This window comes from Heterocephalus glaber, unplaced genomic scaffold, assembly GCF_053883595.1.
Source record: "Heterocephalus glaber isolate CG9 unplaced genomic scaffold, H.glaber_assembly_v1.0 deba00001662, whole genome shotgun sequence".
Classification (NCBI taxonomy): domain Eukaryota; kingdom Metazoa; phylum Chordata; class Mammalia; order Rodentia; family Bathyergidae; genus Heterocephalus; species Heterocephalus glaber.
The window spans coordinates 10,912,302-10,938,808 of NW_028258403.1; the positions used below are offsets into that span (position 1 = coordinate 10,912,302).

Sequence of the window (26,507 nt, forward strand, 5' to 3'; positions counted from 1 at the left end):
GAAAAGGGCATACAAATGTTTAATTTTTCAGTGGGATAGTTGGCATATTAAGGCTCTTGAGGGAACCAGAACCAAAAGAGAGGTATAGATAGATAGATAGACGGATGTAGGGAAGATTTATTATAAGGAATTGGCTCACACAATTATGGAGGCTCACAAGTCCCAAGATCTGCAGTCAGCACGCTGGAAACCCAGGAGAAACAATGGTATAGTTCTAATCCAAGGCCAAGGCCAAGGCCAAGGCCAAAGCAGAACACTGATGTCCCAGCTTAAAGAGTCAGGCAGAGAACAATTTCTCCCCTGTTTCATTTAAGCCTTCAGTGGATTAGATGATGCCATCCACACCAGGAGGAACAACTTGCTTTACTTAGGCTAGCAATTCAAATGGTAATCTTATCCAGAAACATGCTGAACAGTATTAGTATTACTAGTAAAGAATTAAGAAACAATGCAATTTGTTTCACAGACACACAAAGAATAATGTTTAACCAAACATCTGGGTACCCCATGGCTTTGTCAAGTTGACAGAAAAGAAGCCATCATAGTTGATTATACTAATATTCACTAATGTTCACAATTGCTTCCCAAAGCTCTGTATATATTTATATTTGCTCTATGTATTTATTAAGAAAAGCTGAACTCAAGAATATTATGACACATAGTGCTAGAAACTGTGTAATTGAATATAGTTTGCTAATACTAAAGACAAGTAAAAGGAAAAAGGACAAAACGTCCTTACAGAAGATTTCCATTTAATATCTTCCTATGTAGACACTCCCACGTACAGAAGTTGGATCTTGTCCTCTCCACCATGAGGCTAGGCTAGGTTTAGTTAGAGAGTTCAGATAGGCAAACTTCTAAGTTTATACTGGAGAAAACTAGCAAACAGGATCTTAACCCGGGTACATGTCTAATACTATCAGTGATGTTGTGTGATACCACGCATTCCTGATGTGATGTGATGAGAAGGATCTTCATCTTTATGCTAATCTTCCCCACACCTCATAACCCCAGTTTAATCATGAAAAGGATACCAGATAAATGAGTCTGGAGGAATTCTACAAGACACCTGGCCTGTATTCCTCAAGACTGTCAAGGTCATGAAAAACACAGAAAGTCTGAGAAGGTGTCATAAACCAGAGGAGATTAAGGAGATATGACAGCCAAATGTGACCCTAGATTGGGTCCAGAGACAGAAATAGAACATTAATGGAAAAAACTGGTTAAGTTCAAATCATATGCCAATATTGATTTCTGAGTTTTGACAAATGTACCATGACAAGGTAAAATGATAACATTAAGGGAAACTAAAACTGGGTGAGATCAATTTCCTTCACTGTCTGCTGCTTTTCTGTAAACCTAAAACTATTCTTTTTTTTTTTAGAGGAAAATATTTTGCTTTTCTGAGCTCCCTAGAGGAAGAGAGGTAGATTTGTTGTCTCTCCAGCAGTGCGATGGGCAGGAACTTCAGTGACCTGGGAATCATCAATCCACTGAACCAACTGCATGGCTCCAGGGCCCTACCCCTCAGTCACACTCCCAAGAAGAGGAAGCAGCCATTCAAAATGTTGCAAATTTTGTCCCAGATGAGGTCCAGGGATCAAAATTTACCACCAAACCTATTGGCTACAAATCTACTCATGAGCCTGCCTCACTCCCCACTTAACTCAGCTCCTAGTTCAAGGGTGCATGATTGTATTTAGGTAGCAATTCTCAATCACACAGGAAATGGTAGTTGCAAGAGAGTCTGGGTTATTCAATTTGCAATGTAAGGAAAACATTAGAAGAAGGCTGTGATAAATAGGTGTGGCAATATCTGCCGCAATGAAACTATTCTAAAATACAGTAGTTTGTTTAAGACTATGTTGGGCTTTGACTACTGACACTCTTGCTAGAGTCTTATCATTTGCAAAGGCCAGTCTGATTTTAAAGTTACAAAGACACAGTTGTGCTGTCTCTCTTGTTCAGCATGTTAAGAACTCAAGGACACCAAAAATAGATTTCAGTCAGTAGAGATGGCAAACCAAGACCTCCGCTCAGCACTAAATGATTTTAAAAGCGTAAAATCAGCAAGAGTGGAGATTTACATGTGAGATAATCCTGAGATTGCTGTTGACCTTGAAGGACAAGTTGAATCTTTTTGGCTCAATATGTAAACACTGCACATTTGTTCTAGGTAGAACAGGCAGTATGCTTTAGATTGTAGAATTAAATATATTTCACTGAATTTTTATAATTGCTATAATAATGTTCCACAAAAATCTAATGTGCTCTAAAAAGTAAGAGAGGCATGACCATGCCAATCAGCATAAAGGAAAAGAATATTTTTATTTTATAACCCTATGGTCACATACACTTATCATTATGCTGCAATATCAGGTAACTAAAGAGAGAAACTGACACTCAGCTATAAAACTACATCCGATGCAATATAATACAATGAAAGAAGCAAATAACACAGTGGTATGATGGATTCTTCTCCCTTCATTAGTGGTTAGAAACAATGCATGTAAGATGAAACAACTAGATTTATAACATTTTAACTTTGTTAAAGTTATATTTTCCAAATATATTAACTCTTAAAACCGCAATTAATTTTTTTCATTCAAATTAAGATCCAACTATGAACTCTTAAATTGGCAAGGCAAGTGTATTAATCATGAGTAAATTTTGTAATTACTGTATATATAGCACTGAGCTAATTATTATATGGATTTTAAAAGTACTATAATTTATTGCTCTGTTTCTTTTGTGTTGTAATACTTGATGGAGATGTAAGATAAATTTGTATCAAAGTAAATCCATTTTAGCAAGTTTTTTTTCATGCTCGATCACTATCTTTCCTGCCCTGGCAACACAAGAAACAAATAATTTTTACTGATCAATTCTTACAAATAAAAATGATTTTTAAAATTTGTGTGAAATTTTTTTAAATGTGTGAAATTCACATGGGGAAAGATCTCATGTGGGATAAACATTAACAGAGAGCCAAAGGAATTCAACATAGATCTTCATTGGACACATGAATATTGAAGAGTAAAGAATAAAGCAAACCAATTTCAAACTATCCCATGTTAATTTTTAAAAAATGTATATATGTCCAGTCACTTTAGAGGGAAAAAAGGGGTCTTAGGACAGAGTGACAAGATCTTTCTTGTCATTTAATTTCCATCATTCCTAAAGAATATGATTATAGATACCATAGTGAAAGAGATGCAAATTGTCCCTATGTGTGTATGTGTGTTGGGCAGTTTAGTTCATTAAAAAAATTTAAAAAGGGAATCAACTGCTTGGTTTCATCGAGAATTCTTCACACAGTTCTACATGATAAATGTTCTTTGGATTAACAAGTTACAATAATCAGAATCTCAAAAAAAACCTTCTGGGCAAAATAAAAATAGAATAAAACCTACGGTTAGCCAGAAATTTTTCATTTTCTAGAAACTGGAAGGCTGAAATTGCTTCATAACATGAAAAAGAAAATTGAGCTGATTGAAATCTGCAGTTTTTGTATTAAGACATATGCAATAAAGAAGATAATGGTTTATTTAAATTTTGTCTCTAAGCTTGCAGTCAGCAATTGGTAACAGACTATACATTTTTTGAATGTTCTTTTAAAAGTGGAGGTACAAATATGCTCTGGTGTACCATTGCTCTCTTCAAATACATCTTTCTATTTTATTCCTCCATACTGGCAAGGCAAATGAATAGTGCTATCGCTGTTTAAGACTGAAAACAGCTGCATTTCTAATTTTGGCAGATTATGAGGGATTTTTATATGGGTTGCATGTTAAAAGCAAATAAGCGACATGCCAACCAGCAGAATGAGAGTGCTGGGCAGATGGTGGTACGGCTGAGAGACTGAACTGAAGTGCTATGTGCCACCAATCATGGAGCCACAAAAGGGGATACTTGGCAGCTTTTCAAGTGAAGCTTGATCTTTTACCTCAAGTAAAAATAATGCATGCCCATAAAGCCTCTAGAGAGCCATTCAGTAGCCATTCTCTACTTGGCCTTTGTTAACATGGGGGGGGCCAGCAAGGATTTTTATTTTGGTAGTCCATACAATTTTGTCTTTCTTTTCTTTTCTCCTCCAGACTCTTTTGGCAAGTGTGTGAAGTGTGTGTGTGTGCGCGTGCGTGCGTGTGCGTGCGTGTGCGTGTGCATGCCTGTCTGTCTGTCTGACAGGGAAAGAGAGGGAGAGAGAGAGAGGGAGGGAGAGGGAAAAAGAGAAAAAGGAGAGAGAGAGACAGCTGAAGAGCAAGAGAGAAACAGAAATAGAGACTGAACATAGAAACAAAGTACACGATTTTCCCTAGCTCCTAAGATTATCACCGCATAAGGATGAATCAAAAAGATATTCCAAAATATCCTCATAATAAAAGAGAACTTACTGTATAATATTATGAAGCAGTAGAGATCATTACTGATGCCTATTGATCAACATCTCTAAAATAGCATTCAGAATGCTACTATGTAAATTTCCCCCACATCTAAATGGATTATTTTTCTGAGAACAAGCATCATGGAATTTATCCAAGAAAGACTTGATCTGAAAAGTAGGTTTTCTTTTGGTTGAAATCAACTTATGAAATATGAGGATAAAGTTATGTGACTGTATTTTGGTGAATATTCTAGAGCTGATGCACTTCAATAAATGTTATCTTCATCCTTTGTAACTTAGGTGATATCTATTGTCTACCAACGACATTTCAATATATTTTATATTTTAGTAAGCCAGTGAGAACATAAGCTTTGGAAATATGTGATATAAAACAAACAAATCTATTCATAAACTTGTATACTCTACACACCATACCATAATGCTATATTACTCTTCCTGAGCTATACAGCCTTATTCCCTAGATAATTTGCTAGATAATTTACATTATTATCATGGTCAGTTCTCAGTTTAAGAATGAGACAATTTTAACACTGAAACACTGAAAAGCTTTCCCAGTGCCACACAGCTAGTAAAAAGGGCAGCTGAGAATAGAACTCGGCTGAGAATTGAACTCAGTTTCTATACTTGTGCTTTAACAAGGAAGGTATATTCAGTGTGGCACATAATGAAATAAGACAAAGAAATTAAGAACTATCAGAGAATTTAAATATTATGTCATATATAATTAGTGTATTAAGAAAAGTGTAGTATTCACTTGTACCACTATTAAAAATAGCCAACAGGTACAGATTTGGGAGTCTAAGCCCACAGCAAGAACAAAAATTAAATGTCATAACAGGAATATTGCTTATAAAAAAGATCTGTTTGGGGTACTGAAGTCAAAGAAATAAAACTGTTAGGAAGTTATAGAGTGATATATTGGAAAATTTCTCCAATGAGATTTTGGCAATAAACATGCTACTAAAATTTTTAAGTGTATTATTTATAAACAACTCTCCATATATTATATCAAAGACCATTTCAGTAAAAGTATTTCTGCAGGACATGTGTGCATACAACATGCAATCCAAGTTAGTATCTCTTTGAGTAAAATTTGGTTTATTTAGCTATTTTGTCCAACAAAACCTCTTTTTTTTTTTTACAGTGAATGGATGGCAGCTATTAGCCACACATCCCTTGAACACTTGAAGATAATATAACTGAGGAATTTAATTTAATTAATTTAAATATAAATAGTCAACCATGTCTAGTGCCTATCACACTGAGCTGTGCAGATCTGGAGGAAATCTTGACTGCATATCTCTCAGCCATTTCTTCCAAATAGAATTTCGTATTTTAAAAGACAAACAAAATGAAAACCTAAACATGTTGATTCTCTAGTTTAAATCCAGAACACAATAATTTAGTATTGTATGAAAACTAACATTTAAAAAATGTTTACCTTAAAAAAATCCTTGTCACCTCTTCACAGAAGTGAGCAAAGGAAAGATCTATTTTCAAAATAGTATTAGTACCTAAAACATTTGTCTTATAAGGATCATAGTGTGTTAATAATCTAGTTCAGTATTTCTAATATATGAAGATCTCATTTTTGATTGCACAGTATTTTTTTTGGAAATAAGACCTAAATTGATAAGACATTTGGGGGTAGCTCATCAGTAGAGTTCCTGATTGACTTGCACAAAGCCCTGTGTTCAATTATTACCATGAAACCAAAGTTTAAAAAAAATTAATAACAAACCATAAACAAAATACCTACTTTTGCATGTTTTTTTAAAAAGCCAACTCATATGAAAAAGCAAAAGGATCAAGCTAATGTCTCACTATATTTTCTAGAAGGACTGTTAATATGCAAAGACCTCTGAGTTCCTGTTGTGTAATCAATGTCCTAACATGGTAAGATGTACACACATAGGAGACTATAAACCTCCACTTGAAAAAGCAAATGTTGGAAATCTTTGGCTACACAGTGCAGTGTCCAGAGGTGACACAGAAAAAAAACCCTTGTATGAGGTTTTCATTGCTCTTGTGTTCTGTTCTTATTTATCTGGATGACAATTATAATACTGTTCTCAATTAGCACAGTAACAGATGAAAAGAGAAGGAAAGGAAAAACTATGATTTCTGGCTGGATATCCACTTGCCAGATGGGGACGAACTAGGCCTTAGGCTAATTCTGTATGAACAGAGGAGTTTGATATGTTCTTCCTTGAAAACCACAGTATGTACCCTGGCCAAGTTCTATGAAGATTCAGATGCTAGTTCTGGTGTACATGACTCAACTTTTCCTATAGGTCTTGCCAGCTGACCCCTTAGGCAGAGACAGCTGTTCTTTGAGATGGATAGAGCTACAGGGCTCTAGTGTAAGGAGCAAGAAGGGAAGAGGGAGTAGCAACAGGAAAGGCCAGCCAGAACTTGGGGGAATTAGTGCTCATCCTCATTCCTTCCAGATTCTGAAACAGAAAGGCCAGAAGCAGAGGCCGGCTTCAGGTCCACTGTTCAGGAACACCACTGCAGATATGGAATGTGCAGGCTCCTGCAAAGAAGAGACACTAAGTTGTTGAAGTCAAGGGAGATTAGTAGTGGGTGGAGGGTGTTAAAAAGGATGACTACTGAATACATTTTAGAAAGAAGACAGGACTATTTAGGAAGAGCAATGGTTGGGAGAACAGATCAAAGCAGGAATGAATCAAGTTTGGTTTCAAAAAGGGTTACTTTGTCATGGTGATGACTATAATCCACAAGTCATAGGAATTAGGAAAATAATTGGTATTCTATGCATTGGGCCTCATGTTTTGTGAAATGTGTTGTGAAAGGAAATTGCAATGTTTTGAAAGCAGGACTGGTTTTTCTATAAATAAATAATTTCTAAAAACAATTTTTGACAGTATGTATGGGATAGCAAAAATTCAGGGAAAAAGTCTAGTTAGATAATAACGCTGTTAACTTTACTAATAGAGTAGGACAAGAAGAGCTAGTGGTAATCAGTGAAACTCAATTCCTACTACAAGCACAGCAACTTTTGGATGTCATATATAGAAGGCCAATTTAATCATTTGTCGGTTTGCTCATTTTATTAAATTAATTTAAATATTCATTCATTCATTCACTCAACAGACACTGATTGCATGTTTTATACTAGGTCCTACGAATTCAAATAGAAAAAGTAAAGGGTTCTTATTTCAAGAAATGTGTAGTCCAGTGGGGTATGGCTGAAGTGAGAGGGTTAAAGTACCATAGCCAGGTATCTTATGAACTGGTTTATATTTATTCTCATGAAATCTACAGCCCAAGCCTATATGGAGATATTGTTAATGTGTTACAAGTGTTGGATCAATATCCAGAGAAATAAGGTTAATTGTCAAACATTATATAAGAAATAAATGGCAGCTCTGAGACTCAATCCAGTCTTTGACTGGAAATCAGCTACATATCAATTTGAAGTTATATGGAGATTTACCGTAACATAAATATGGTGCATATTTCTGAATTAATATATGTGAAGCACTTCCAACACCTGTAAATACTCTGTATCTCTATATTACCATCACTATCTTCATTATTATTTCTGGAAGAACAGCATGGGAGGAGGAATATTTTACTGATTCAAAATTAAACTACCAGAGAAAATGCAGCATAATGCAAAATGCACAAGAATTTATAGAAACTAAGTCTTCAAAGATTTGTCTATTCCCCTGTGACCTGGAAAGAATGCTCCATATGCCTAGAAATTTAGAGGATGTTGGGGGAAAAATGGAGGAGTAATCACTACTGCTCAGTATCTCCCTGGAGAATCCACTTCATGAAGGGACAACTAAGGAAAATGTCAGTAAGCAAGGAGGACTCCATGTCCCTGTGTCCGATTGAGATCACAACTGGGGAAAGGTGTGAAGTCAGATGGAAACATTCTAACCTCACACTCCTTGGGCTCTATCCTCCATAAAATAGGTGAGTGTGGCACAAGGAAAATAAAGCAGGTTTGCTTGAAAGATAACGATGGAAAGAGAATATTAACAATAACAGGGCCGGGGATTTAGCTCAGTGGTTTTGCTGCCTGCTGCGCAAGCGCAAGGACCCGAGTTCGATCCCCGGTACCAAAATAAAAAATAAAAAAAAAAAAAACAAAAAAGGGAGATACTTAATGTAAAGCATGCATAGTAGAAAAGAGTACAAAAGCCTCCCTTCCTCCGTGTCTGTGGTTTGCTTCCCGTGGTTTCAGGTAATTATGGTCAACCATGTTCTGAAAATATTAAATGAAAATTCTAGAAATAACTCATAAGTATTAAATTGCATACCATTTTGACTAGCATGAAGAAATCTCGTACTTTCCTATTCCGTTCCCAGAAGCATCCCTTTCTCCAATGTATCTATGCGATATACGCTATCTGCCCATCTGTCATTCAGTACTAGTCTTAGTTAGCAGATAGACTGTCAGAGTACTATAGTATTGCAACCCTTACGCAGTACCCTAATACTATATCACAATACATCACAAGGCCTGTGGCATTCATCTCACTTTATCTCATCGTGTAGACATAGCATCATCTCACATCAGCACAAGAAGTATGAGCACAGTACAAGAAGATATAGTGGGCAAGAATACATCCATATAATTTTTATTATAGTACATTGTTATAATTATTCTATTACTGGGTATTATTATTATCACTTATTGTGCTTTACATATAAACTCTATGATAGGTATATATATAAAGGAAAAACATAATTATACAGGGGTCAATACTATCCCCAGTTTTTAAGGGTCTTGGAATGTATCCCCAGAGACAAGAGGGCACTAGTGTAAAGTCATGTGAATTCACATTTAAATTTTCCATTGTTACAAAATCATCCACAAAAGAACTGAAATTAGAGTTGGACAGGAATTGGTACCATTCATACTGAGACATTTAGATGTCCAATAACAACCACAAAGAAATATAAATTGAGAAAAAACGCTCACATTTCTGATAACTTTTAATTACTCAAGCAATGCTAGGACAAGGGAGTTGCTGGCTATAATTAATTCTGCTCTTTTAAAGCAAAGAAATAAAACTGTATGTACGTAATGTATTTTGCAGGAAATAAAATACAGTGATCTAATGTATTATTCTCAAGGCTTTTTCTCTTACACTTATAATTCAGAAAAGGATGAAACACTGGTAAGCAATGTACTATATCTAAGAGAAATGTATATAACAGTCATTTAAATAAATAATTTACATCCTCTAGAAAAAAAAGGAGGCCCTTATTAGAATGATGCTATCATATATTTGTTTCCAATTTATAGTTTAGGCATGGAATCTTAAACATGGTCACTAAGACACTATTTCAATTTAGGTTTAGGTATGAAGTTATGATGGGTCTCTGGGTAAACAGTGGCATTTATTTTATTTCCTATTTTATAACTATAAAGACAAGACCCTTCAGGATGTTTTAACCTAATTGTAGTTTGAGTGGATGTATTAACTATATCTTTAAAAGGAAGAGGAGGGTAGTGGTTCTATAGTAAAAATAATGTGAATGAATCTTGAAGCTCATTGCTATTTTTCATTGTTACAAATGACATCAATAGCTCTGTGAAATGCAAACTGTCTTACTACAGTAGGAATTCTTTAATAAAAATGTTCAAGAATTTCTGTTCACTGGTTCAAGATCAGAGAATGAAGCTGCTCTTTAAGTAGAGGGAATAGGAACTGAACACACGCTCTTGGTCACCACCTCTACCCTGCAGGGTACAGGCAGTTAAAATTCACATTCCACAGCTTTTCAGATGCCTGACTCCTCTATTTCCCTGAGTCCTTGTGAAGGAAACAAAGTCATTTAGATAAAGCAAAATACTTAAAAAGCTTATGATCTTATAGAAGCAAAGATTTCTTTCTTCCTAATCCCTTGTTTCCTTTGGCTCAAATATTTCCCTCTATGAGAAGGTAGTGCCCTCGGTGCAGAGAGGCTGGACACTCAGCATTCAGATCATTTATTCCATGGGCATGACCCAGAGGTATATCTCTGGTTTAGACTGCTGAACCAAGACTTGCCCAATGATCAAAGGAGACCAAAAGTATCGTGTGATTCAAAAGTGAACTTGGGAAGTGATCTTGGAGAGAGTTCTGCTGCATATGAGTATGCACCAAAGTTCTGAAGACACCTGCAGTCAAGAACTCTTTTAACATTGCTTAATTTGACATTTCTCAAAGTTATCGGACCAGTTTTCCCTTTTGTGGTATGTTTAATAAATAACTGTGAACACTATGAGGAAAAGCAGCTTAGAGGGTGAGAAGGAGAAGCAGTTATCATTGCTAACATTTTTTAGACACTTCCTACATGTAAAACCCTCTGAAGTGCTTTACATGCATGATTTCTTTTTATTTGTATAACAACTTACAATGTAGGTGTTAATGTTTTCTCCATTTCACAGATGAGGAAACTAGGGCACAGAATGATTAATGTCTAGGCAAAGTAAAGAATCGAGAAAGGATATGAATCCAGATGATCTGCCTCCGGAGCTGTAAGCAGTCACCATGCCTATTTTATGAGCAGCATAAAAACACCCCATAGACTCCATGTATTATTAGCACTGTAGGATATTTTCACCTGGTATAATTTCTTGTTTGATTAAAAGAACAAACAAAAAATCCCAGAGGTTTTGGAACTTGTACAGAATTACAGAGGAACTCACTGGGCACTACTTGGCCAAGAAATTAGTTCTCTCCAGAAAGTGCCCACACAGCCTGGCAAACACAGGACCACAGATGAGGACAAGGTTTGGGATGGCGAAGTGGAAATGGCGCCACTCTCAGGTGGCTGGATTGCTCCTTTAATGTCTGGCCTTGAAAATAGACACAGACCTTTTCCTGAGCTACAGCACTAGCTTTCTAACCAGGCTCTTGGCACTGAGGAGTAAATAACTACATGTGGAAGCACCTTTTTACAAAAGAACACTCACCTACTATAAAAATATCATGTAAAAGATCCAAAAAAATCATGTAGTTTTATGAGGAATGAAAGATTCAACATTTAACACTCAGATTTTACAATTATGACTTTATTTGAAGAATTTTTATGGTCCTTGACTATTTCCATTTAACCACCTACAATACACACACACACACACGCATGCACAGGAACAGGCAAATCATAGAGATCAAGGCAAAATCAAAAATTGTTTATAATTGAGGTTTCTCATACAAGAGAAACCCTGCTATATATAAGCTGGTGTGTATGATTTATTTTACTTAACATTATGGTCTCAAGGTACATCCATTTTCTTTCAAATTACTCAAATTTATCCTTCCTCATAGCAGAGTAGTACCCCTGTGTGTACAAATAGCACAGCGAAGTAGATCTTTTGCAAGTGGCGAGGGGACCTAGCTATGCAAGCAGGGGTCAGAGGGAACAGGGAAATAAAAAACTAAAATGTGTCAAGTACTTGCACCAACTCCCCATGATGAATGTAATCATGATGAATAACAAACATGTACTAATAAATTTTTTTTAAAAAATCAAAAACTTCAAAACAACAAAAGGAGTTAAGACATGTAAATATAGTCCTGTTATTCATTTGCTTTGTTATGGATGAATTATCAGGTCTTGATTAAAAGATTCATCATGTAGGATATTTCAGATAAATTTCTTGATTTCATTTTACCGTTCAGTTCCATAGACTTGAACTTGACTTTGGTTCTGTGAGAGAAATTTCCATGTGCAGTGTTTTCCCACTTCATAACAACTGTAACAATTGTGATCATTAGTGCCAGTGATAGGGCTATGTGTGGTGGAGAACTTTCACTGAGCTATTAATTTTTTTTTTCCCCATAGCACAATGCATCCACCCTGGAGCAACCTCTTCTAGGCTTAGTGGATGTACTGGCTCATGCAAGGCATGTTTTTTTAAAAAAACCAAAAGGAAAGAGGTGAAATCAGCAAATGAGCCAGGAACAGTCTGGTTAGTCTGTAACTCCAAATCATCTAACAAATGATAAAAGGTCTCAGCAGAAAATGACCTAAGCAAAAAAAATTCCTGATGTTATCTGAAGAGAGGAAAGTACTTAATCTTCCAAATTATTTTTTTGCCAGATTTTTTTCTCATTTTTACTGTATCCCTGTATCAGAAAATGTTTTTATTGGTGAAACATTAAATATAAAAAGAAGCAGATTATGTTCATGTCAAATTACACAAATAAATTTAATTGATGACAGAGAAAAAGCAAATTTGGGTAAAATTTAACAGTACAACTACAGTCTTCAAGAGGAAAATTTTCATAGCTTGTTTATATTATGAAACTGTAATGGGTCAAAGGCAGTAGAGGGGGTGTCCAGTGTTTTTTTTTCCCCAATTTCCTTACCCACTGAAGTCTGGGTGAAGTGAATCCTGAATCACACTTCCCGGAAATGGCATAGATCTGAACCCTATGAAAATGTTCTGTCCTCCCCAGGGAATGGGGCCAGTATGGGGCATGTGATCTGTCAGTAATTATCATCTGTATTGCTTCAATTTATAAAGTAATCCTGCTTTCTTCACAGATATTAATTTCTTCACTGGCCCAAATAAATGCATAGCAAGGAGGCTTAAAATTCAGTTTATTTTTGAGAATATATCTAAAATTGATATTTTTATTAAAAAATCAGTATTTTATAAAACTTTATACATGTAGTAACTTCTAATCTGATAGCTAATAGTCAAACAATGAACTCACACATGCTTATTGAGAATCTCCTATCTATGGTAACAAAAGGAAGGGCAAGAGAAGATTACTGAACAGGGGTTAATGCCAGGTACAAGTTGGGTCTATATGGAGCCAACTAGGTAGGGGGCTATGTGTGTCTAGCATACCTGTGCATCTCAGAAATAGAAATGTCAAAAATGGATAGTAAAGATATTCAGATTGCAGACAGGTATAACACACTTTGCTAGGAAAAAGAGGATACAAGTTAGCTGAATTATGGAGAAAAAGCTAGAGTTAGAGAGCAGGAGAGCCACTAAGTGAAGACCTTGGAACTACAGTCTTACTTGTGAGGTCAGGTACAACTCTAGAATGACTCAATAAAAGGAAACAACAAGGAGTCCGAAGAATCATAGGCATGTATGTTAACAACACTATCTTAGTTACTTTTCTCCTTGTTGAGACAAAATACCTGACACCCAACATTAGAGGAAAGGTTTTTCTGGCTTACAGTTGGTAGAGGTTTCAGTCCATAGTTGGCCAGCTCTAAGGCAAGGTGGCATGGGAGACAGGCATCGCAGACAATAAACAGTCCATGACAAAGGAGGACAGGTGGGAGGCAGCAACCAGCAAGCAAGCGACAAGTGAGGAGAAACAAGTGGCAATAGCAGTTTCTTCTGTCCGCTTGTATTCTATTAGGTTACCCACCCTAAGGGTAGCACTCACACCCAGAACCATGCCAAACTAAGCAGTGGGCTAATTTAGTAATCACACACCCTTAATCCCAGTATCATACACTCTAGGTCCAGCCACCTCTGGAAAAGCCCCATTTATGACCACATGAGTCTTTGGGGGAACATCTAGACATAAGCCAGAACAAACACTGGAGTAGGAGGGTAAAAAGAATTAAGATGTGTCATATATGTGTACCAACTCCCCATGATGAATCCAATCATTATGCACAACAAACATGAACTAATAAAACAAACACTGAGGTGCATAAAATGGAAAGCAAGATTAGGAGTCAGATGCTTGCTCTTGCCATGGTTAAATGTAAATGAGTCTTCAGGAAAATAAATTTTTCAGTGCAAATATCAAAAAAGGGTGACATCTTCGTATTGGGGGGAGGGTGGTAGAGCAATAACCCAAAATGGGATTGGGGAATGAAAAGAAGGGTCACTTTGCCCCTCTTCACCCACGAGTGGAGGAAAATATGAGGCCTTGCCTCCTGCATTGAAAGGACTGGAGTATCATTTTCAGACAGGTAGGCTGCCAATAAGATGAGAAGACAGAAAGGAAGGAAGAAATTGGAGGTCTAAAAAGAGTATGAGAAAGAGGTAAGAGTTATGGGAAAGAAATGCCATTTAACATGGAGGGAATAGGAAATTTTTCAAAATTATTTTCAATATTTATTGAGGAAATCACAAAGATAAACATTAGACTGGGAAAGGAGCTAGGAGAATATGTCTAACAACAATGTTTATAGGTAAGTACAGAAGATCTAAGCCAAGATACACATATGTTATTGAATATATGTAATTGAATAGTTTGTATATAAACATACGTAATCAAATACTTTAAGATTCAGCGACACTGGGGGCATCACAAACATATACACACACATATATAACTGAATAATTCAAGGATTCAGTAACACCAGAGAAAGAAGAATATGTGGTTGAAGATTAGAATCAGACTGTTAGCTCAGCTTTCTTATAATTACCAGCAAGATAGCAGGCAAGAAGATCGGAGCCGTTCCTGAGTGTTATGCAGGGAGGACAGGTAAGAAAAAAGGATGCTCTTGGATGCAACAGTGACCGGGGAGATAGGAAGGGAGAACATAAAGCAGTATGGAAAAAGTAGTGGACCATAAATACAGCGAGGTCCTCAGTCTGCAAACACAGGAGAGTGCTATTCTTCGTGCAGCAAGGGCACTCCAGAGGGCTGCAGGAGGTCAGCCTGGCACAGGGGGAGCAGGTCTGGCTCACAGATGCTGGGCGATATGTAAACAGCAGCCCTCCCCTGCACAGACACACCTACACCCAGGTTGCGTTCCATCTGTCTGCTACTACCATAAAGCATTTGATAACAAAAGTAAAATGGAAAGAAAAACACATTAAATATACAAATATCATTTTTTGGACCCTCATATATTTCTGGACATTGCCATGGGGAAAAAAGGACTCATAAAACTCATTATGTTGTTTGCAAAGCAGTCTGGCAATGAGTTTAATATGAATTATGGCAAGAGCAGATCCAATGCATGATTTCCCAGAATAATTTATTTCAGGCAGCCTCTAGTGTTCGGAAACAGGAAACCTAGAAAACAGCATGTCTTGTCACTAGTTTTGAGAGGCCAGGTGCGGTAAGCAAATGTGAAAAGCACCAAAGGAAAATAAAAGGGAGAACCTAGCAAAGCAAGCAACTTCTTCATAAAGTTCAATAAAAAAACTTTCAAAGCTCTTGTTTTACTGATATGTTTATTTAGCAAATGGCAGCCCTATAAACAATCAGAAAATGACTGTTTATATCAAGCCAAAAGAAATACTTCATAGGATGGAGCTACACAATGAAACCATGGCAATCCTATGCCCTCACACAATGAAAACAAAAACTAACAACAGGGACAAAAAGTGAATTGGACCGAATCAGAGCAAGTAAAAAAAATAGACACACTGAAGGACAATCACTAGCCCAAGTAAGGGGCTCTAGAGAGTTAAGAACTTGAGGAAGTCTAGTGTCTTTTTTGTTTGTTTTGGTGCTAAGGATTGAACCCAGGTCCTTCACACTGAGCTATATCTCCAGCCCTTTCTAGTTTTTATTTTGAAATCATCTCACAAAGTTGCCCAGGCTGGGCTCAAACTTGCAATTCTCCTGCCTCAGCTTTCTGGAGTTCTGGGATAACGGGCATGTGCCATCATGCTCAGCTTCCAGAATCTTTAGGACAATTAATTTCCTTTAAGGAGATAGCAAATCAAAGTCAGAGGGAAGAAGGGAGCAATGTAATCTGAGTTTATTAATTAATGAACCGATTATTAACAAAACGTACAATAAAACCTGAATACAGTCATGACCATTGCACTATCATTGTAAGCATCTACAGCAGCTGTTTTTTGATACTATTTTTTAAGTTAATACATCCATATTTTTTCTGCATTGATAGGCACAGTCTGCATAGTCCTATTACTAATTTCTAGATCCCAAACAAGACTATAAACATGGGCAGAAGCAGGCAGCCATTTCTCAGGGACTGAGTTAACTCCTGTCACCCAGCATGACCTGACTTGATCTAACTCCTGAGCTTTGGCTTCTTTTTAGGTCTTGGCTTATATCATAACTAGGAGGCTTCTGGTCCTAATGAATCAATGGTTAAGAGTTCCATTAAGCTTTCTTGGCTGGCAGACACCCGGTACATTTGGGGTCCTTACTTTAGCATTACTGTGGTGAGATTTTTGTTTGCTTTTGCTGCTGTCCAAGTGATTCAAGATGATAAACAAAACAAAACTGTGTTCTTCTGTGTGTCTGAGTATTTGTGTGTATGCGCGCACATGTGTGTGTGTCTGTGTCTGTGTTATTGGGTGCTAGGAGGGAGCATGAAATTGGGAGACCTGATTAGGACAGGTGTGAAAAAGCCAATCCAATGAAAACGTCTGCTTCTCTTCCAAAAAAATATGGAAGCTCATGTAGACAGAGCCCTAAAATTTATTGGGGCCCAATTTGATATTCACTTTCTATGTTGCCTTAGAAACATGTGCCCAATAATTCTCCAAATACAAAATGCTGATCTATAGATAGGGACAAAAGCATCCTACCTGACAAAACCACTTCAATAAGGTCGCCTTCCTGGATGTCATTGGCCGTTTTTACCAGCTGAAGGATGTTTTCAGAGGTAGGGTCATGGCGAAAAAGCAGGATCTTATCATACATTCCATAGAAACCACATTCAGGGAACTGCAAACAGAAATACCACAAAATAATTTAAACATCAAAATCCTCCTAAATATTTTGTTTTAATAAACATCAGGGCATAAATGTAAGCTGATTTAAAAAGTTGAAAATATCAAAAACATTCAAATTTTTAAAATGAATGACAGAGTTGATATTGAGAAGACTCCAATTTAGGAGGGAAGATATATCATAAGGGCAATTACGGCCAAGTTGTCTTCTAATTAAAGAGAGATAAAACAGGAGATTGTGGTAAAATGCAAAGAAGTTCTTACAATAAGATGGTTAAGAAATACAATAGGTGGGAAGATGTATGCATCACAGTCTAGCAAGCCAAGAGCATAAAAGTGAGAGTCAGTTTATTACCATTCTAATTACATACACCTGGGGCAATTTGTTGAAAAAGAGGTAGATTTGTTTTAGCATACTGAAAAGTAAAAGATGACTCAATAAATCTCAATGCATTACCTGTGTGGCAGAAGCAGCATCCTCTGACTCAGGAAAGCATCAGAGAAGACAACCCAGATCTCCCTTCTGCTGCCGCCCTAGTGGACCCTTGACTTACAAACTCAATATGTTCATGAGGGCTGGTTGTAACTCAAGTTGGTCAATGGAGTCTCAGGCTCCTTCACACAGCCTTCAACGTCTCTCTCCTGTATACAGGCAAATTTCAGTGTCCTTAAAGAGACACTGGCCTAGGATTTCTCAATTAATCTCACACAGGAAAGGATGTTGTAATGCTCCTTCCAGAACTCTTTAGGGGTTAAATCTATCTGAGACCATCTGGAAACACAAGTGGCCTGCATTCAGGTCGTAACTCAATATTTTGTTTGTAAGTTAAAACTAAAATTCTGGCTGTAAGCCAAGTTGTTTGTGTGTCACGTCAGTCGTAACTTGAGGTACACTGTATTTCCCCCCATTTAGTTTTCCTGCAGTCTGCCAATCTGTGTTCTCCCAAGCAGTGTTGGAGGTCAATCGGCCAGCCAAGAGGATTTTCATTCACACCACGGAGGCAAATCTGGCAAATATGTGAAAACGGCACCCTTTGTATGTGACTGTCTCACATAACTATTGAGAGGTGTTACCTTGTATACACTGACACTGCAATGTGGTGGGTAAGGGCTTGAGGTAGGAAAAGAGAAATCTCAGTCCTGGAACTGGTGATGGGTCTGATACTACCTATCTGTGTGGACTTTTTCCTACTGTCAGGGAGAACTGTCCAGAATTTGATACCTTCTAAAGATAGACATAACATATTGTAAATTCCTCTTTCTTTTTCTTATTAATAAAACTAGGACCTACATTCATGTGAGCCATTTGTATGAATTAAAAATAAACATATTCAGAATACTCTCTTGCTTTTAAGAGTCTGTGCAGATGACTAGGCTTAAAACTACTTTTGCGTGTCACTTAGGAAAGTTGACTTTCCTAAAATAAACACCACAGCTGAAATGATGTCACTGCTTCCACTGTGCTAATTACAAGAAAAAAATTAGCTCACTTTTTGGAAATATCTCCAATATTATTAGAGCACAAGAAAACAAAGGGCAACTAAAATATCATTTCCTCAATCTTAAAAATAATGGACAGTTCCTTAATTATTTTAAAATTCAACTTCATTGGAGAATAATTTATATGAAATAAAATGGATAGAGGAGTTTTGATGAACACAATATCCATGCAACTGATGAAATACTTTCATCAACCCTAAAAGTTTTAGCATAGTTATTGCCACCCAGTATCTTAACCCCCGGTACAGATCTATTTTCCATCACCAAAGATTAGTTTGTGTGCCACAGAATTTCCTATAAATAAAATCACGTGGCAGATTCCATGTGCTTTTCTTTGGCTGGCTCATTATAATGTTTCTGAGGTTCACTCATACATACTGCATTTAACAATCATCTCTTTTTATTACTATTTCATTAAATGGATCTAGCATAATTGCCCATTCAACTATAAATGGACATCTGTTCTTCCCCAGTTTTGGCTACTGCAGGTAAAACTGTTATAAAAATGTATATACAAGTGTTTCAGTGGTCTTTTCATTCTTGTGGATAAACACCTAGGAAAAGCATTGTTTGATCCTAAGTGCACATTTGATTATGTTTGTTCTCATGCCAATATCACATTATATTTATATGGTAGCTTTATACTGTGCAGGGAATTCAGGACATAAAAGCTCTTCAAAATCTCTACTTTTCAGGGTTATTTTTGAATATTATAAGTCCTCTGAATTTTCACATATATTTAAGAAACACTGTTAAGTTTTACAAAAAAAAAATCTGCTGTGCTTTCCATGATATTGCATTGAACCACAGATGGATTAGAGAAATATACTTTAATATAGAGACTTCTACTTTCTTATGAACAAATTGTATCTCCCTACTTATTAGGTCCCTTTAAATTTAACTTCATATTTTATAGTTTTCAGTGTATAGGACTTAGATATGCTTGCTAGATTTATCTTCAATAATTAGTAATTTCATGCCATTGGAAATGATTAGGGTATAGTTAGCAGGTAATAAAATTAATACTTTTTAGTGTATCATTCCACAGGGTTTGAAAAATGTGTATGATGACCACAGTCTGTCTCTTTCTTCCTCTCTCTCTCTCCCTCCCTCCCTCTGTCCTTCTCTCTCTTTCTCTGTGTTGTACATAAAACACAGCAATGATATGGAATAGTTCCATGATTCAAAAACTTTCTCCACATCCAGGGAAAGGTCAGCTCCAACCCTAGTACCCATTTACCCAGTTCTCAGCAACTTTCCCACTTTGGTGCTTTTAGCACATTCTGCAAAATTATATAGGTTTAGTATTATTCATTCCTTAAATGTTTGATAAAATTCTCCAGGGAACCCATTTGGTCCTGGATTTCTCTTTTCTGAAAGGCTTTGAACTTCATATTCAATATCTGTAATAGATATAGTTCTAGGAAGATTTCAATTTCCTCTTAAGTGAGCTTTGCCAGTTTGTTTCTTTTGAGAAATCATTCATCCAAGTTGTCAATCATGTGTATTTTGTTGTTAATATTTGTCCTTCATTACTCTTTCAGTGAAGAGCTTCACTGAAGTCTCTTTATTAATTTCTTATATCCATTATTTGTGGATTTTTGAATATAATTTGTCCTCCAATCGTCCCTATGTTGGGACCTTTAAGGGATGGAGAGTTCGGTCTCCATCGGGTGAGCTCCTTTTGGAAGGTGCTAAGGGAAATACTATGACAGTGAGTTCTTATAAGAGTAAGCCCAGTTCCGCCGCCTGCCTCACAAGCACAAGGTCCCAAATACGATCCCTCGTACCAGAAAAAAAAAAAAAGAAAAGAAAAAGAGTAAGCCCAATCTTTTAATCATTTGGCTTCATGTTTTGAGATTCAACCTCTTGTTCTCACACGTGCTCCTGTCATCTCTACAGATGATATAACCAAAAAGGACATGTGCCAGAGCCAGTGCTATGCTGTGTGGACTGTTAGCCTCCAAAACTATGCCCTAAATACACTTCTTAGCCTAAGCAAGTTACCCAGTCTCCAGATAGTTCATTATGGCTACCCAAAATGGGCTAATAACAGCATCTTCTCTATTGCTTGGTCAGTCAGGTGACAAATTTGTTAATTTTATTGATTTGGTTTCCCAGTGAATCAGGTATATTAATTTTCTCTATTATTTTTCTGTTCTCAGTTTCACTAGTTTCTTTTTTATCTTTGTTATTTCCGTCCTTTAACTTGATTTTGATGTAATTTGTTTTTCCCTTCCTAGGTTTTTATAACAAAAGTTTGTATTATTGATCTGAGACTTTCACCGTATCTTCACCAATATAAGCACTGATGCAATAAAATTTTCTCTAATATTCCTTTGGAAGCATTTCACAAGTTTTTATAAAGCTGTGTTTTCCTTTTATTTAACTCATAATATTTTCTCTCACTTCTTATACAACATAAAATAAATTAAAACTTAAATGCAAGCCCCGGAACTGTTAAATCATTAGAAAGAGACAGGGAGAAATCTCTACAGCATTGGTCTGGGCAATGATTCCTTCGGATATGATCCCCAAAACAAAGAAAGCCAAAGCAAAAAAAATAGATAAGTAAGATTATATTAAACTAAAAAGATTCTGATCAGCAAGGGAAACAATAAACAAGAAACAACATATAGAATAGGAGAAAATATTTGCAAATCATTCATCTGATGAGAGAATAATATATGAGGAATTAAAAAACTTCAGTAGGAAGAAAACCTGATTTTAAAACGTGCTATGTGAACAGACATTTCTCAAAAGATATACAAGCAGATATATGAAAAAATTATTACTAATCATCAGAGAGAGGAAGATTAAAATCATCATAACACCTCAGATCCGCTAGAATTGCATTTTTCCAAGGATAATTAGTGTTGGTGAGTGAGCAGAGAAAAGGGAACCTTTGCTCATTAACAGAAATGTAAGGTGGTACAGCTACTATAGAAAATTGTACAAAGGTTCCTCAAACTATAAAAAGCAGAACTACTACATAATCCAGCAATTCCACTTCGGTGGACAGTAAGAGAATGCAAAGTCTGCACTCTTGGGTCATTTCAGTATTATGTGCAATAGCTAAGATATGGAATTAAAATAAGTGGTTATCAGCAAATGAGCAGATAAAGAAAATGTGATATATATATATATACACATATATATATACATTGTATTCTTGAAATTTGTTTAATTTTTTATTTGAATTATTTTCTGATTTTTTTTCTTTTTGAGACAGGGTCTCACTATATAGTTCTGCCTGGCCTTGAACTCACTATGCAGCCCAGACTGGCCTCAATCTCATGGCAATCCTCCTGCCTCAGCCTCCCAAGTGCTGGGATTAAAGGCTTGTACAACCAGGACTGGCTTCTTAAAAATTTACTGATAGTACATTTTAAAGTTTCTCACCAAAAAAGTATAGGAGGTAAAATACATGTTACTCAGATCAATGTAGCTATTCCACAAGGTATTTTATGCACTCATGTTGTACATGGCACATGGTAAATATATATTGTTTGCCATTTTAAAAGTTAATAAACTTTTTGGGGGGTACCAGGGATCAAAATGGACCTTGTGCTTGCAAGGCAGGCAGCAGCACTGAGCTAAATCCCAAGCCCAATAAATTTTAAAACATTCATATTGTCTAACTGCCTTTGTGATTTCTTTTATTAACTTTTGGATTATTTAGAATAATGCAGTATACTATATAAATATTCTTTATCTTTTTTATTCCTACTTTACTTTTGTTAAGGTTCAAGACACTACTTTGTAATATTTAAAACTTGTAAATTTGCTAAGGTATTTGATAGCATACATATGGATGCTACATCAGATGCATACATATGGAAGCCTGTTATATTTTCTTGGAAAATTTAACACCTTCTCATTATATGATATCTCTTGTTATGTTTGGTAGTATTTCCTGTCTGATAACTTAAAACTTCTTATACTTAACATTTGCATGGTATTGTTTTGTCAACCTATTAACCTTTCTATATTTAAAGTTCTTATATACGATATCCATGTAAGTTCTATGGTTTTGAAAAATCCAGTCTGACAATTTTTAATAGATTTATTCCTACTATTTATAATGAGTTTCCATAAAATAAAGGCTACTACTGTTTTCTATTCCATCTGGTTTTTTTTTCATTTTTGCACTCATTGAATATTATTTCTTCATACTTTATTATTTGGCATCTTCTTTTCTTGTTTATTAGCTTCACTTCCCTGTATTATTTTTTCACACTTCACATACAAGATAAGGACCACACAACTGTTGCCTTCATTTTGAATCTTCCTTTGTGCTTTTTGCCATCATGATTTTCATACCTACATGTTAGAAAGCCCAATGTACATATTCAAAGCAGAGAAAGACCTAACCACAAAAGAGAACTATGGGCCAATCTCACTAATGAAAATGGATGCAAAAATCTTTAATAAGATACTGGCAAATACAATGCAGAAGATCATCAAGAAGATCATACACCCTGACCAAGTGGGATTCATCCCAGGGATGCAAGGATGGTTCAACATATGCAAATCAATCAATGTAATACACTATATCAATACAGCTAAGGACAAAAACCATATGATCATCTCAATAGGTGCAGAAAAAGTGTTTGACAAAATCCAACATGCATACATGATAAAAAAATAACCCTACAAAAACTTGGAATAGATGGTCTCTACCTCAATCTGATAAAAGCCATCTATGAAAAACTGAAAAATGGTCAAAACTGAAATCCTTCACACTAAAATCAGGAACAAGAGAAGGATGTACACTATCACCACTCCTGTTCAATATAGTTTTGGAAACATTAGCCACAGCAATTAAACAAAAGAAAGAAATTAAAGCAATAAAGATAAGAAATGAAGAAGTCAAACTGTCATTATTTGCAGACAACATGATACTCTATATAGAAGACCCCAAGAGCTCCACCAAAAGTCTTCTAGACTTAATAACCAAATTCAGTAAGTACCTGGATACAAAGTCAACAGATAAAATTTAATTTTTCTTAAATCATTAGTCGCTTTTAAAGAAATTTAAAAATGAGTACAGATCTTTTGTACTTGTTAGCATATTTACTATTTCTGTCACTCTTTGTGAAGATCCAAGTTTTCACATTGTATCATTTTTTGAACAATCTTCTTCACAAACACTTATTTCACCTTCTTTGAAGAAAGGAATTTTTGTCTATATACAGCTGTACATTAATATATTTGGCACTTTAAAATGTTTTAGTTTCTCATGCTTCAAATTATTTTAATTGTCACATAAAAGTTGTACATATATATATATATGGTACCATGTAAGATAAATGTATGCATATATGTATGCATTGTACAATATTTGACTCAAGATAAATATTTCTACTTCTTCAAACATCTATTTTTGGGGGTAAAAACATATAAAATATTTTCTTCTAGTCCTAAAATACATAGTATATGGTAGTTATCTATATTTTTCCTATTGCACAAAACTTATTTTTCTCATCTAATCATAACTTAGTACTTGTTGACAAACCTTTGATTTTTCACTCCCTTTTTCCTGCTCTCTTCCACTCTCTCACAACAATATCAAAATCTCTAGTTCTTTGAGATCAGTTGTTTTAGATTCCACATATGAATGAGATCATTAGGTATTTGATTTTCTCTGACTGATTCATTTCACTTCACATAATGACCTCCAGTTCTACTAATATTGTGGCAAATGACTGGATTTATTATTTTTATGGCTGACTAGTATTCCATTTTGGATATAACCCACACTTTCTTTATCCATTCATCTCCTGATGGATGTTTAGTTTGTTTCCATTTGTTGGCTACTGTGAATACTGCTGCAACAAATATTGGAATGCAAATGTCTCTTGATGTACTGATTTCCTTTCTTTTGGATATATACCCAACTGTAGATTTCTGGATCATACAGTATTTCTATTTTTCACATTTTGAGAACCTTCCACAGTGTATTAAAACACGGCTGTACTAATTTATACTCCCATAAATATTGTTCAAGTGTTCCCTTTTCTGTATACCCTTTGCTAGGTTTTGCCATCTTTGATGTTATTTTAAATAGCCATTCTAACTGGATTGAGGTGATACTGCATTGTAGTTTAGATTTGCATTTATCTGTTGATACTGAGTATATTTATATATACTCATTGGCCAATGAGAAATCTGCATTATTTATTCTCCTTTATGCAACCTTTCTTTTCTAATACTTTTATATATTGTTCTTAAACACTTTGACTGTAATATACTTTGAAATTGCTTTATTTTGTTGATCACGATTGAAGTCCATGGTGTTTTAATCTATGTATTTATACATTTCACAACATTTGGAAAGTTTTTTTTCATTACTTTTCAGTCTTTTGGGTTCCATTTCATTAATTTCTATAGCTATATATTTAGGTTCACTGGTCTTTCCTATTGCAGTGTCTAATTCTGTTACCTATGTCTACCCAGTAAAATTTTCAATTTAAGTATTGTATTTTTCAGATGTAAAAGCTCATTTGGCTTTTTTATGTATTTTCTATTTCTTTATTATGCTCATGTTTTCATTAAGATATCTGTAATTTTATTTTTAACCAAATCTATTACATCTACTATTTATGGTTTGTTTCCACTAGCTGTTTTAATTCTCTTTATGGGTCACATTTTATATATATATATATATATATATATATATATATATATATCCAATTCTAGATATAATTAGTATCTAATATATATAATTATATATATAGTAATGTATATAATAATGCAACATATAATTAGGTGCTAGATATGGATTATAGTGAATAGTGGGAGTTTGCTGTCTCTTTAAAAATACTGCCATCTATTTTAGCAGAACATTACGCTATTTATACTATACAGTACAGCACTCTTATCCTTTCAAGAATTATTTTAAAACTCTGTCAGGCCAGTTCTTCTTTGCTCTAAGCATTGTTTAACCCTATTATTAATGAGCCTTTGAAGATTTTTACAGAATCATCCAAGTGCTGAGTGAAATCACTCCCATTTGTCTGGGAGAAACTCGAATGTCTCTAAGCCCTGTGTGAGTTTTGGAATGCAGTCATCACACAGCTTACCAACAGTTGCTCTCTTTCCTTTCTGAAAGATTTTTCACCCAGTATACAAACAGATTTATATTCGGTCTAATACTCAACTGGACCCTTACACAGATTTCTGGATCTCTTTATTTCCACAGGTCCAACTCTTCCAGCATTCTTTCCCCAACTTTTCCTTTTGCTAGAGATCACAGATCTGAACTACATGTTGGCCAATGTTTAAGACAGGCATTTTATAAATTAGTGTTGTTTCCTATTTGTTTAGAGCAGTAGGGCAGGTCCCAAACAAATCACTCTTTCTGGGTGAAAGCTCTCAAAGTTGCACGTGCTTTTAAAACACAGAAAACTTATCTTGTGCACTCATTACTCTACTAAATTTTAGGTAAACTGCATTTTCCAGAAACATAAAGAAAAATAAAATCTCTATTACTGGTAAGACTGCACTAAGATTTTGGTAATGAAATGAAATAAAAGTACACATTTTATGAATTATAATAATCGTTAGTTTGAGTTCCACTGCTTAAACTAACTTTTAAAGGATTGTTCCAACTTAGAACACAAATGCTCATCAAAATTTAGGAAATTAATGTGTATATATTCTGTTATCATACACTTTTATAACCACAGGTCCTGATTCTCATTTGAAAGAGTAAACAGAAACAGAAAGGAAGGAAGGAAGGAAGGAAGGAAGGAAGGAAGGAAGGAAGGAAGGAAGGAAGGGAGAGAGAAGAAAAGAAAGAAGGAGGGAGGGAAAGAGAGAGGGAGGCAGAGAGAAGATTCAGTGCTGGAGCGGGAAAAGACAATAACAGTTACGAAATGTGCCTGTTTGGCAGAAGAGTCAGGTGGGAAAGCTGAGGAGGGTGCGCAGGAGACAAGGACAAATCAGCACAGCCCCGGTGCAGTCTGGCTTTATGCACATGTC

At 35.6% G+C, this 26,507-nt stretch overlaps 1 protein-coding gene across 12 annotated transcripts in view; it reads right to left on the minus strand.

Moving 5' to 3' along the window:
* The window catches only part of Prkd1 (protein kinase D1), a 314,640-nt gene that overhangs the window by 120,045 nt on the left and 168,088 nt on the right, over positions 1-26,507 (minus strand). For 9 of the 12 annotated variants that reach the window (XM_013065310.3, XM_004864045.3, XM_004864046.3 and 6 more), the window contains one exon: positions 16,878-17,016. The exons of the other annotated variants lie outside the window; for them this stretch is intronic. In XM_013065310.3, coding sequence (XP_012920764.2) covers positions 16,878-17,016 — 139 coding nt within the window. The remainder of the gene's footprint in view (positions 1-16,877; positions 17,017-26,507) is intronic. 12 annotated transcript variants of the gene reach the window in all.